The sequence below is a fragment of the Pseudophryne corroboree genome, chromosome 2 (assembly GCF_028390025.1).
Source record: "Pseudophryne corroboree isolate aPseCor3 chromosome 2, aPseCor3.hap2, whole genome shotgun sequence".
Lineage (NCBI taxonomy): Eukaryota > Metazoa > Chordata > Amphibia > Anura > Myobatrachidae > Pseudophryne > Pseudophryne corroboree.
Window position 1 is genome coordinate 803071261 of NC_086445.1, and position 14420 is coordinate 803085680.

General features: G+C 46.2%; 1 protein-coding gene across 2 annotated transcripts in view; it reads right to left on the reverse strand.

Moving 5' to 3' along the window:
* LOC135049281 (amine oxidase [flavin-containing]-like) overlaps positions 1-14420 on the reverse strand; it is a 198747-nt gene that overhangs the window by 82104 nt on the left and 102223 nt on the right. For both annotated transcript variants that reach the window (XM_063955625.1, XM_063955626.1), the window contains exon 2: positions 651-745. In XM_063955625.1, the coding sequence (XP_063811695.1) occupies positions 651-745 (95 nt within the window). The remainder of the gene's footprint in view (positions 1-650; positions 746-14420) is intronic.

A 14420-nucleotide genomic window follows, 5' to 3' on the forward strand; every position in this document is an offset into this window, starting at 1 on the left:
ATTCCTAGCCAATTAGTTACGGGACGCAGTCAAGTTACCTACAATCAAAATCCTGACGGTCAAAATACCGACAACCATTGACAGATGGTCAAAATACCGACAACCATTGACAGATGGTCAAAATACCGACAACCATTGACAGATGGTCAAAATACCGACAAGGTCAAAATACTGTTATTTAAAATACTGACGTGGTCAAAATAGCAACATTTAAAATGTTGACAGTTCAAAAAGTCGACACAAGTTTTTCATGATTTTTTCATCGAAGCCGACTTGTTCATACTTTACCATCCCCAGTGGACCTGGAGGGGGAATATAATAGTGTCTGAAGCATGGCGAGCATAGTGAGCCATGCGAGGGAACGCGGTACACTTATACGGTGTCCATGTCGACCTATGTCAACATACACACCAAAAATGATGAAAACTTGCATCAACTTTTTGACCTGTCGACATTTTAAATGTCAGTATTTTGACCGTGTTGACATTTTAAACGTAGGTATTTTGACCTTGTCGGTATTTTGACCATTGGTCAATTGGTGTCGGTTTTTTGACCGTCAGGATTTTGATTGTAGGTATTTCATACTGATCCCTTACTTACAAGTCACTCAAGAAAGCAGTGTGCAACAAATACAAATACATTATTCGCACCTTCACTGTGTAAGTTCTTCCTCCAACTCGGTCTCGAGCCTCTAGTACGACCACACTCAGTCCTGAGTCTACCAGCAACTTAGCAGCTGAGAGACCTAAAAATATATATATATATAATAATAATAATAAATAATAATATTTTATTCATCCATTTAGAATATCCTAATATGCACATCATTTAAAATCCTCACAAAGAACACTGGTTGTTCCTTTAGAACACACTTCATTATAAATGAAATCATTATTTTCTACAAATGTAATCAAATACAATACATTGTGTTTTATCATATTCCATATATAACTATAACTTCTGAAATGATTAATGTACTTTACATACTGTACATTCACTATTGGCAGAACTCAATGTACACTGCTCTTGGCAAATCTATGAACATAAGTCAGTAAGAGGGTTGCCATACAGGGATAGAGGGCTTACTGCTGTTAAATTAGCAGGTTGACCGGGCATCATACAAAGCAATTTAAATGGGCAGTAATTGACTAAAACCAAATTGACCTCAAATAATTTCAGATGTGGAGCCAGAAAGAAAAGCAATCTCAGGGAGTGTCACAACTGAGGGCCTGAGCTGACGGGAGGCAGCCTCAGTTGTAGGGGCTGAGATGTACCGGAACCTGGGAGGTTGTATCAGACCCCTGGACATGTAAGTAACATGAATAATAACTGCCCGAAGGCGTGACCACGACAACTTGGATAAAAGTCAATGATGTTTATTATGACAACTCCGCAACACAGCAGCAGTAAAAGAAAACGTAAAAGTCAGCAAAGAATAAATACAGTTCCTGGGTACTACAGGATGGCAGGAGCCACAGGGCACTGGTAGTGTGAGATAGTTCTTATGATCTTCTAGATGGAAAGTCCTTACCAGGCCCGACTGTAGCAATGGAGATAACCAAGGATTGTGCCAGCTGGTGTTCCAGGAAAAGCTGGGTTGCTGAAGATAAAACAGCTGCTGTGGATACTGGCTGGAACCAGACTGTTGTTAGCACGGAGTGGATACTGGCTGGAACCAGTTAAATAATAAATGAACTTGGGAGCGATGAAATATGAACTGAAATGTAGAACTTGAGAGCGGAGAAATAATAATACCGGCGGAGAGTGGTAAAGTGTAGAAAGGACACCGGCCCTTTAAGGGAAGCTGTACTCTGCTGGAAGCTGAGCTGGAAGCAGGTAAAGTTGTAGCTGGAAACAGATGAATCCACAATGGATTGGAGAGTCAGGCTACACCGCAGGTGGAATGCTGGTGCGGGTCTCTATGGTGGAAGTCTTGAGACAGGAGCTGGAACCTGGAAGACAATCACAGGAGAGAGACAAACAGGAACTAGGTTTGACAACCAAAGCACTGACGCCTTCCTTGCTCAGGCACAGTGTATTTATACCTGCAGCAAGGAAGGGATTGGCTAGGCAATTATGCAGATTATCAATACTGAGAACAGATTGGTGGAAATGATCAGCTGACAGAATCCAAGATGGCTGCGCCCATGCAGACACTTGGAGGGAAGTTTGGTTTGTAATCCATGTGGTAATGAAAACAGTAATGGCGGCGCCGGCCACCGGAGACAGGAGGCGCCAGGCTGACAGATGCACATCCAACCAAGCGGACACAGCGGAGGCCGCGGCTGACGTAATCGCCACTCAGACACTCTGCATGCAGAAGTTCAGGGACGGCGGCGGAGGCCGCGGGAGACGCCATGCCAGGTGTAATATGGCGTTTACTGTGACAGCGTCCCAGAGTGACAGGAGAGGATACAGGAATGTACACATCAGGATAACAGATGGGATCCGGTCCTGGAGCGCTGAGCCAGCCTTAGGAGGCATCTGATGGGTAAGAAATGGCGTCCAGATACCCGGATCGTGACAGCACCCCCCCCTTTAGGAGTGGCCCCAGGACACTTCTTTGGCTTTTGAGGAAACTTGGAATGGAATCTCCGGACCAAGGCAGGAGCATGGACATCAGAAGCATTGGTCCATGAACGTTCCTCAGGACCATAACCCTTCCAGTCAATAAGATATTGTAGTTGACCGTAACGGTGACGTGAGTCCAGGATCTTGGCCACTTCATACTCAACGCCTCGTTGAGTTTGGACTTTCGGAGTTGGAGGAAGTGAGGAATAAAACCGATTCAAGATCAGCGGTTTCAACAGGGAAACATGGAATGTCCTGGGTATTTTTAAGAAGGGAGGCAACTGGAGTCTGTAAGCAACAGGATTGATGACTTGTTCAATCTTGAAAGGACCGATATAGCGAGGTGCAAACTTCATACTGGGAACTCTTAACCTCAAATTCTTCGTGGATAACCATACCCGATCACCCACCTTGAGAGCAGGAACTGCTCGACGCTTCTTATCCGCAAACTTCTTGTACCTGAACGATGCCTTGAGCAGAGCTGATCGTACGCTCTTCCAGATATTGGCAAACTGATGCAAGGTGATATCCACTGCGGGAACAGAAGTTGCTGGAAGCGGTTGGAACTCAGGGACTTTAGGGTGGAATCCAAAGTTAGTGAAGAATGGTGTTGAAGCAGATGAAGAATGATACTGGTTGTTATGACAGAACTCGGCCCAGGGAAGTAATTGAACCCAGTCATCTTGAGAGGAGGACACATAGATGCGGAGGAAGGCCTCCAAGTCCTGATTCACCCTCTCGGTTTGACCATTGGTCTGAGGATGGTAAGCCGTGGAAAACTTTAGCTTGACTTGGAGGACTTGACATAAACTTCGCCAGAATTTGGCTGTGAATTGAACTCCTCGATCTGAGATAATTTCTTCAGGAAGACCGTGGAGTCGGAAGATCTCTTGTATGAATACTTGAGCCAACTTGGAAGCTGACGGAAGACCGGTGAGAGGAATGAAGTGTGCCATCTTGGTGAACCGGTCAACTACCACCCAGATGGTATTGAACTTGTTGCACATGGGTAAGTCTGTAATGAAATCCATCGACAAGTGGGTCCATGGTCGACGGGGAACGGATAGTGGAACCAGTTGCCCCGCAGGCGACTGGCAGGATACTTTATGTTGGGCACACTTTGGGCAAGATGCAATAAACTCCAAGACATCCTTTTTCAGAGTTGGCCACCAATAGGACCTAGAGATAAACTCCAGGGTTTTTTGGATACCTGTATGTCCGGCAAAACGGGAAGCATGGGCCCAATGCATGAGCTTCTTCCTTAGCATCGGCTTCACAAAACTTTTCCCTGATGGGGGCGTAGAGTCCATCCCTACCGTGGAGAATGCCAACGGATTTATAATAGGATGCTTGTCTGAAGACTCTGACTCATTTTCTTGCTCCCATGAGCGGGAAAGGGCATCGGCCTTGCGATTCTGAGAGCCCGGACAGAACTGGAGTTTAAAGTCGAACCTGGAAAAGAAAAGTGCCCATCTGGCCTGACGAGGGTTGAGACATTGTGCGCCCTTCAGGTATAAAAGGTTCTTGTGGTCTGTAAGTATGGTGATTGAATGAGAAGCTCCCTCCAACAGATACCTCCACTCTTCTAGAGCGAGCTTGATGGCTAGCAACTCCTGGTCGCCAATGGCATAGTTGCGCTCAGCTGGGGAGAACTTCCGGGAGAAGAAACTGCAAGGGTGTAAATGGCCATCTTTAGCCCTCTGAGATAACACCGCTCCTACTCCAACGGAGGAGGCATCCACCTCTAAGATGAAAGGAGAGTCGATGTCAGGCTGTTTCAGAACAGGCGCAGAGATGAACCTTTGTTTTAAAAGATGAAATGCTTGCATGGCTTCTTCAGACCACTTGGACGGGTTAGCACCCTTCTTAGTGAAAGCAGTAATAGGCGCCACAATGGTGGAAAAGTCTCGTATAAACTTTCGGTAATAGTTGGCGAACCCTAAGAACCTCTGGACCCCTTTGAGGGTTAAGGATACCGGCCAATTTTGGATTGCTTGTAGTTTCTCAGGATCCATCTCTAGTCCGGAACCGGACACAATGTACCCTAGAAACGGAATGGACTTGACTTCAAAGACGCATTTTTCTAATTTGCAATAGAGATGATTGACACGGAGACGGGACAGAACCTCTTTAACCCAAAAACGATGTTCCTCTAAATCGTTGGCAAAAATGAGGATATCGTCTAGATAGACCACGACATGACGGTATAGAATGTCTCTGAAGATCTCATTGACAAAATGGTGGAAGACAGCTGGAGCATTGCTCAATCCGAAGGGCATGACGAGGTACTCATAATGTCCGTCACGGGTGTTAAAGGCGGTCTTCCACTCGTCACCCTCACGGATCCGGATGAGATTGTATGCACCTCGCAAGTCCAGCTTTGTAAAGATGGTAGCTCCGCTAACTCTGTCAAAGAGCTCAGTAATCAGGGGTAAAGGATAACGGTTCTTGATGGTAATGTCGTTCAAACCTCTGTAGTCGATGCACGGCCGCAGACCACCATCTTTCTTTTTTACAAAAAAGAAGCCTGCGCCGGCTGGAGAAGAAGAAGGTCGAATGAACCCCTTTGCAAGGTTCTCTTTAATATATTCCTCCATAGAATGCGTCTCAGGCAGAGACAACGGATAAGTTCGGCCTCGAGGTGGAACCTTCCCTGGAACGAGATCAATCGGACAGTCCCATTCTCTATGAGGAGGAAGGATATCAGCAGAAGCTTTACTGAACACATCCGTGAAATCTTGATATGGAGGAGGTGGAACATCAGACGACCTGGGGGAGGAAGAACAGACAGGCAATACTTTAAACAAACATGTCTCAGCACAGGAGGAACCCCATGCCAGGATTTGCGTAGTCGTCCAATCAATTGTAGGATTGTGAAGACGGAGCCATGGAAGGCCCAGGACCACAGGATGTGTGGCTCTTGGAATCACTAAAAATGAAATAAGTTCGGAATGAAGAACTCCCACTCTCAGACGAACTGGTAGAGTCCTTAAAGAAATAACTGCATCAAAAATTTTGCTGCCATCCACGGCAGTTAAAGAAATGGACGAAGGAAGTCTCTCGGTGGGTAGGGACCACCGTTTAACATAGGCTTCGGTAATAAAGTTCCCAGCTGCTCCGGAATCAAGGAGGGCAATGACGTTCCGATAACGTTGAGCAACTTGAAGCGAGACTGGGAGATTACAATCTTGAGGAGATGGAGAGGAGATCATTACTCCTAGCCGGCCCTCTCCTTGGCGAGCTAGGATTTGGAGTTTCCCGGACGTTTGGGACAGGCATTAATGGTGTGAGACGGAGCTGCACAATAGAGACAGAGAAACTCGGAGAGACGTCTTCGGCGCTCAGCAGGAGTTAAACGGGAACGGCCAAGTTGCATGGGCTCATCTTTAGATGGTGACAGTTGACGAGGAGGAGGAGCAGAAGATTTTGGAGCAGATGATCTTCCACGCTCAGTTGCTCTCTCTCTGAAACGTAAATCACCTTTCGTGCAGAGTGAGATTAGCTCATCTAACTTAGAAGGTAAGTCTCTGGTAGCTAACTCATCTTTAATACGCTCAGATAAGCCATGCCAGAATGCAGCATACAGGGCCTCGTCGTTCCATGCCAGTTCGGATGCCAGGATCTGGAACTGTATCAGATATTGTCCTATAGTACGTGACCCCTGGCGTAAACGGAGAATCTCGGATGAAGCTGAGGTTACCCGGCCTGGCTCGTCGAAGATGCGCCTGAATGTTGACACGAAGGCAGTGTAGGAAGATAGCAGGGTGTCGGACCTCTCCCATAACGGTGATGCCCAATCAAGGGCTGAGCCACTGAGAAGAGAAATAATGTAGGCAATTTTTGTACGGTCACTGGGAAAATTGCCAGGTTGTAGCTCAAACTGAATCTCACACTGGTTGAGAAATCCCCTGCAGAATCTTGGAGATCCGTCAAATTTTGCTGGCGTTGGAAGATGAAGACGTGGAGCAGAAATGGGTAAGGTGGGTGGGGTTATAGCTGGAGTCACTGTGGTTGACGCACCAGACGCGCCTGATCCACGGAGAGTTGTCTGAATCCCATCCAGCCGAGTAGAGAGATCCTGGAGACAGCGGATGATGTGGCCCTGTGCAGCCTCCTGATGTTCTAGTCGGGCTGCCAGTTCTTGCATCGGCCTGGCCGCTTGATCCTGGTCTCCGGCTGGATTCATTAGGTCAGTGCTTACTGTCACAACTGAGGGCCTGAGCTGACGGGAGGCAGCCTCAGTTGTAGGGGCTGAGATGTACCGGAACCTGGGAGGTTGTATCAGACCCCTGGACATGTAAGTAACATGAATAATAACTGCCCGAAGGCGTGACCACGACAACTTGGATAAAAGTCAATGATGTTTATTATGACAACTCCGCAACACAGCAGCAGTAAAAGAAAACGTAAAAGTCAGCAAAGAATAAATACAGTTCCTGGGTACTACAGGATGGCAGGAGCCACAGGGCACTGGTAGTGTGAGATAGTTCTTATGATCTTCTAGATGGAAAGTCCTTACCAGGCCCGACTGTAGCAATGGAGATAACCCAGGATTGTGCCAGCTGGTGTTCCAGGAAAAGCTGGGTTGCTGAAGATAAAACAGCTGCTGTGGATACTGGCTGGAACCAGACTGTTGTTAGCACGGAGTGGATACTGGCTGGAACCAGTTAAATAATAAATGAACTTGGGAGCGATGAAATATGAACTGAAATTTAGAACTTGAGAGCGGAGAAATAATAATACCGGTGGAGAGTGGTAAAGTGTAGAAAGGACACCGGCCCTTTAAGGGAAGCTGTACTCTGCTGGAAGCTGAGCTGGAAGCAGGTAAAGTTGTAGCTGGAAACAGATGAATCCACAATGGATTGGAGAGTCAGGCTACACCGCAGGTGGAATGCTGGTGCGGGTCTCTATGGTGGAAGTCTTGAGACAGGAGCTGGAACCTGGAAGACAATCACAGGAGAGAGACAAACAGGAACTAGGTTTGACAACCAAAGCACTGACGCCTTCCTTGCTCAGGCACAGTGTATTTATACCTGCAGCAAGGAAGGGATTGGCTAGGCAATTATGCAGATTATCAATACTGAGAACAGATTGGTGGAAATGATCAGCTGACAGAATCCAAGATGGCTGCGCCCATGCAGACACTTGGAGGGAAGTTTGGTTTGTAATCCATGTGGTAATGAAAACAGTAATGGCGGCGCCGGCCACCGGAGACAGGAGGCGCCAGGCTGACAGATGCACATCCAACCAAGCGGACACAACGGAGGCCGCGGCTGACGTAATCGCCACTCAGACACTCTGCATGCAGAAGTTCAGGGACGGCGGCGGAGGCCGCGGGAGACGCCATGCCAGGTGTAATATGGCGTTTACTGTGACAGCGTCCCAGAGTGACAGGAGAGGATACAGGAATGTACACATCAGGATAACAGATGGGATCCGGTCCTGGAGCGCTGAGCCAGCCTTAGGAGGCATCTGATGGGTAAGAAATGGCGTCCAGATACACGGATCGTGACAGGGAGCTTCCAAGTGACCAATGACAAAGATCTAATAGAGTACTGTATGTGGTAATTAGCAGACTTACTAAAGAGGCTCTGTGTTTGCCAACACTGTGGTCTAAATAAATGTAGGAACATATGCACCTGTTTGCCCATTGTGCACATCATATAGTAGCCATACACCCTAATTCCACTTTTCAGAGTGTATCGTGCGGCCATTTGTGGTAGGAAGTAAGTTACCCAGTTGAATTTGCATGTTGTCAAAAGAAAACCGGTCACTTAAACTTCTACTTTAATTACAGCTTTTCCTTTTTATCCTAATCTTCTGCTCATGCAGTAAGTCCTGAGTGTATAGGGACTTAGGAATTTCTTAGTGTCATTTGTCACCTGCTCACCGCCATCTCAGTTGATGTGCAAAACTCAGGTCATTTTTAGAGGTGAGCGGTTTCGGTTCCCTGAGAACCGAAACCCCCCGAACTTCACTACCCGAGCCTAGATCGAGTCAGGCTTGGGTTTTCCCGCCTGACTCGGAAACCAGAATGAGGCAAAACGTCATCATCCTGCTGTCGGATTCTCGCGGGGTTTGGATTCCATATAAGGAATCACGCATCGCCACCATTTTCACTCCGGCATTGGAGTGTGTAGAGAGAAGACGTGTCTCCGTCCTCAGTGTCCTGCATCAGTTCATTTGTAGTGTCTTGTGCTGCATCAGTACAGTCACAATGGTGGTGTCCTCTGCTGCCATATGTCCAGTGCTGCTTTATAAGTCCAGTCCAGTGGTGCTGTGCTGCGTTGCATCAGCCCAGTGGTGGTGTCTTGTGCTGCATCAGTCCAGTCACAGTGGTGGTGTCCTCTGCTGCCATATGTCCAGTTCTGTTGTGTAAGTCAAGTCCATTGCAGTGGTGTGGTGCTGTGTTGTCCTGCATCAGTACAGTGGTAGTGTCTTGTGCTGCAGCAGTCCAGTCACAGTAGTGGTGTCCTCTGCTGCCATATGTCCAGTGCTGCTGTATAAGTACAGTCCATTGCAGTGGTGCTGTGTTATCCTGCATAAGTCCAGTGGTGGTGTCCCTGTGCTGCTGTATATGTCCAGTGATACTGCCGTATCTGTCCAGTGGTACTGCCATATAAATCCAGTGGTACTAACGTATAAATCAAGTCCAGTGATACTGCTGTATATGTCCAGTGATACTGCCGTATATGTCCAGTGGTACTGCCAAATAATTCCAGTGGTACTCGCGTATAATTCCAACAGTACTGATGTATAAATCCAGTCCATTGATCATGCCGTATATGTCTAGTGGTACTGCCGTATAATTCCAGTGATACTGCCTTATATGTCCAGTGGTCATGCCGTATAAATCCAGTGGTACTGGCATATAAATCCAGTCCAGTGATACTGCCGTATATGTCCAATGGTATTGCCATATAATTCCAGTGATACTGCCGTATATGAATGATCTGACCAGGGCATTGCTAAAGATTCCTGCAGGACGGTGCACAGGCCATTTGCACATCAGGAGATTCCAGTCCCTCATTTGTGGAGATTAATAAAGGGAGAACCACCATCACCATTGCGTGGGATAGAGAGTTCACTCCAGAACCTCGCTAGGTGGAATACCCGGCTGAAATACCACTAGGGACTTGGTAACTATATTTCTCAAACCTAGACGCCATAAAATTTATGCATACGTATGCTCTGCAGGACTTTTTCCATCTTCCAGCAATAGTTGCATATGCCGGCATTTTGCATAAAGACTGCCCTGAGTGACTAATTGCGAGTCAGAGATTGGCTTATTAAGGCTCAGTATCAATATGTTCTTTTTGGCATGATTTGTGCCATATCATCTTAATTCTTTTTGTGTATCTGTATCTGTGTATTGATTTTAACAAATATAAAACTGTGAATTTTTTATGTTAGCGCACTTGGTAGTTTTCGTTTGTTCATATTTTATGTCACTGGGGTGAACGACTATCACCTCCCCCAACAGCAGCTTAGAGAACCAGCTCAGTTGCAGTGCCTGTTCTTTTTACCATTTATGGTAAAGTTACTTTTCTTTTGATACTGCCGTATATGTCCAGTGGTCATGCCGTATAAATCCAGTGGTACTGTCATAAAAATCCAGTCCAGTGATACTGCCGTATATGTCCAGTGGTACTGGCGTATAAATCAAGTCCAGTGATACTGCTACTGCTAAATATGTCCTAGTGATACTGCAATATATGTCCAGTGATACTGCTGTATATGTCCAGTGATACTGCCGTATATGTCCAGTGATACTGCCATATATGTCCAGTGATACTGCCATATATGTCCAGTGATACTGCCATATATGTCCAGTGATACTGCCATATATGTCCAGTGATACTGCCATATATGTCCAGTGATACTGCCATATATGTTCAGTGATACTGCCATATATGTTCAGTGATACTGCCATATATGTTCAGTGATACTGCCATAATATGTCCAGTGATACTGCCATAATATGTCCAGTGATACTGCCATATATGTCCACTGGTACTACCGCATAAATCCAGTGGTACTGGCATATAAATCCAGTCCAGTGATACTGGCTTATATGTCCAGTGGTACTGCCATATAAATCCAGTGGTACTGGCGTATAAATCCAGTCCAGTGATACTGCCGTATATGTCCTATGGTACTGCCATATAAGTCCAGTGATACTGCTGAAAAATTTCAGTGGTACTGTCATATAAGTCCAGTGATACTGCTGTATAAATCCAGTCCAGTGGTACTGCCATATAAGTCCATTGGTACTGCCGTATAATTCCAGTGGTACTGCCGTATAATTCCAGTGGTACTGACGTATAATTCCAGTGGCACTGCCGTATAAGTCCAGTCCAGTGGTGCTGCGTATATAAATTCAGTGGTACTGCCGTATAATTCCAGTGATACTGCCGTATAATTCCAGTGATACTGCTGTATAATTCTAGTGGTACTGCCGTATAAATCCAGTCCAGTGGTGCTGCCATATAAGTTCAGTGGTGCTGTCCTGTGCTGTATATTATTTACTCCAAATAAAGGGTTTATTAATATTTAATCCAAATAATTTTCATAGGGTTTGCCCTGTAGAGGTATGCTCTCCTGTACCGCATATTGTTATATAACTCCAGAAAAATAATGGAGAACAAAAATTTGGCGGATAAAATAGGGAAAGATCAAGAACCACTTCCTCTTAGTGCTGAAGCTGCTGCCACTAGTCATGACATAGACGATGAAATCCCATCAACGTCGTCTGCCAAGGCCGATGGCCAATGTGATAGTAGAGGGCATGCAAAATCCAAAAAGCCACTGTTCAGTAAAAAGACCCCAAAAAATAAATTGAAATGGTCTGAGGAAAAACGTAAACTTGCCAATATGCCATTTATGACACGTAGTGGCAAGGAATGGTTAAGGCCCTGGCCTATGTTCATGACTAGTGGTTCAGCTTCACATGATGATGGATGCCCTCATCCTCCCGCTAGAAAAATAAGAGTTAAGCTGGCAAAAGCACAGCAAAGAACTGTGCATTCTAAGATGGTATCAAAAGTCTCCAAAGAGAGTCCAAGTGTGTTGGCTCCTTCCACGATTTGCATGCCCTCTGCATGTGCTGAAAGTAGCGCCCACAGTCCAGTTTCTGATATTCAAATTGGAGATGGCACTGTTGAAGTACACCAGGATGAGGATATGGGTGTTGCTGGTGCAGAGGAGGAAGATGAAGATGAGGATTCTGATGGTGATGTGGTATGTTTAAATCAGGCACCAGGGGAGACTCCTGTTGTCCGTTGGATGAATAAGCCCATTGTGATGCCTGGGCAAAATACCAAAAAGGCCACCTCTTCGGTGTGGAATTATTTCTCCACAAATCCAGACAACAGGTGTCAAGCCATGTGTTGCCTCTGTCGATCTGTAATAAGTAGTGGTAAGAACGTTAACCACCTAGGAACAGCCTCCCTTATACGTCACCTGCTGCGCATTCGCCAGAAGTCAGTGTCAAGTTGTGAAACTTTGGGCAAGAGCGTAAGCAGTCCACTGACACCTAAATCCCTTCTTCCTCTTGTACCCAAGCTCCTGCAAGCCACACGACCAACATCCTCAATGTCAACTTCCTCCTCAGTCAGGAACATCAGTAGTCCTGCAGGTCATGTCGCTGGCAAGACTCAGGAGTCCTCTCCTAACCGGGATTCCTCCGGAGGATCCTTGAGTGGTACGTCTACTGCTGCAGTTGCAGCCGCTGCTGTTGTTGCTGCCTGGAGTCGATCGTCATCCCAGATGGGAAGTCGGAAGACCACTTGTACTACTTCCAGTAAGCAATTGACTGTCCAACAGTCCTTTGTGAGGAAGATGAAATATGACAGCAGTCATCCTGTTGCAAAGCGGATAACTGAGGCCTTGCCAGCTATGTTGGTGTTAGATGTGCATCCAGTATCCGCCATTAGTTTAGCAAAGGCCAACTCGTTCCTAGGCAGGATACGCTATGTATCACCGCTTTCCGTAAGAGGCACACTGCTGTCAACCTCTTACGGAAACTGAGGGACATCATTGCACAATGGCTTACCCCTATTAGACTCTCCTGGGAATTTGTGATATCGGACAACGCCACCAATATTGTGCGTGCATTACATCTGGGCAAATTCCAGCACGTCCCATGTTTTACACATACAATTAATTTGGTGGTACAGAATTTTTTTTTAAATGACAGGGCCGTGCAGGAGATGCTGTCGGTGGCCCGAAAAATTGCGGGCCACTTTCGACATTCAGCCACCGCGTGCCGAAGACTGGAGCGCCAGCAAACACTCCTGAACCTGCCCTGCCATCACCTGAAGCAAGAGGTGGTAACGAGGTGGAATTCAACACTCTATATGCTTCAGAGGATGGAGGAGCAGCAAAAGGCCATTCAAGCTTATACATCCACTCAAGCGCAGTGGAGAATGATTTCCGTCTTTTGCAAGGTTCTCCAACACTTCGAACTGCTGGTGAGAAAATTGTCAACTAAAGCGGAAACGTGACCCATCAACAGCTCCTCCTTAATTTTGTCACGCAACTGGGACTGCAAGGAAAAGTATAATATTCCCTACCTCACCCACTGGCGGTGATGCAGGGCAGACAGGAGCGAGTGTTGACTTTTGATCCGGACTGGAGGACATGCCAACGATTACTGACATGTCTACTATCACTACATATGATTCTGTCACCATTGAAAGAATGGTGGAGGATTATATGAGTGACAGCATCCAAGTAGGCATGTCAGACAGTCCGTATGTATACTGGCAGGATAAAGAGGCAATTTGGATGCCCTTGCACAAACTGGCTTTATTTTACCTAAGTTGCCCCCCCTCCCCTCCAGTGTGTACTCCGAAAGAGTGTTTAGTTCAGCCGGTAACCTTGTCAGCGATCGGCGTAGGAGGTTACTTCCACAAAATGTGGAGAAGATGATGTCCATCAATATGAATTATAAATTCCTCCGGGAAGACCTTTACCAGCAATTGCCTCCAGAAAGTACACAGGGACCTGTAATGGTTGTCAAAGTCGAAAAATATTGCAATACACACATCACGTACAAACTACGCACAGATGGCCTCCGTGCGCGTACTTGCTCTGCTGTGCGTGCGCATATTCACAATTTGCGTATGGTCGCTCCCGCGGTCCTGCATATTAGCGCGTGGTATGAGTATTTACGGTAGAGTTTGTGGACGCATGGAAGGCTATCAAAACATATTACATATTTAATCCAAATAGTGCACAATGTACACATAGTTTCCCTGCACCACATCAGAAAGTAACAGCAGTTTAAATGGTTTCAGAACAAAGGGATTCACCTTTACAGAATAGGAGGGGACAGAACAAGGTTATAAGGTGGTGTTTGGTATCCAGCTGAAGGGTATTTTAAGGGTAACATTCCGGTGTTGGTTTGAGAAAGATCGCATGTTCCTGCGGATAGTTATGTGCAGGAGCAGAATATAGATATAAACTGTATTTACTGTACATTATGTATGCGGCGGGAATCCAGAGGAGACCACCCACAAGAGCAGTTGGGAAAGATATCGCCTACATATTCAAACCGACCTATGACCTCTCCTGTACTGTAAATGTGCATCCCTGTGTCCAATGGACAAAGAGATTACAGTATCTATTGTATTGCTTTTTGGAAGAATTGTATAAAGAGAGTCTGCTGCAGGCCTGGTCAGACACAAGACTCACAACGTTATCTATCAGATGACGGAGGACCGGACCGGGTAGCGCAAGCGAATCCACTCATGTATGTAACATTGACTGTAGCCATTATTCTGTTGTATTGTATGGTTTATATTGTAACCCCCTTTCAGCAATAATACGCTGTGGTGTCGGAACCC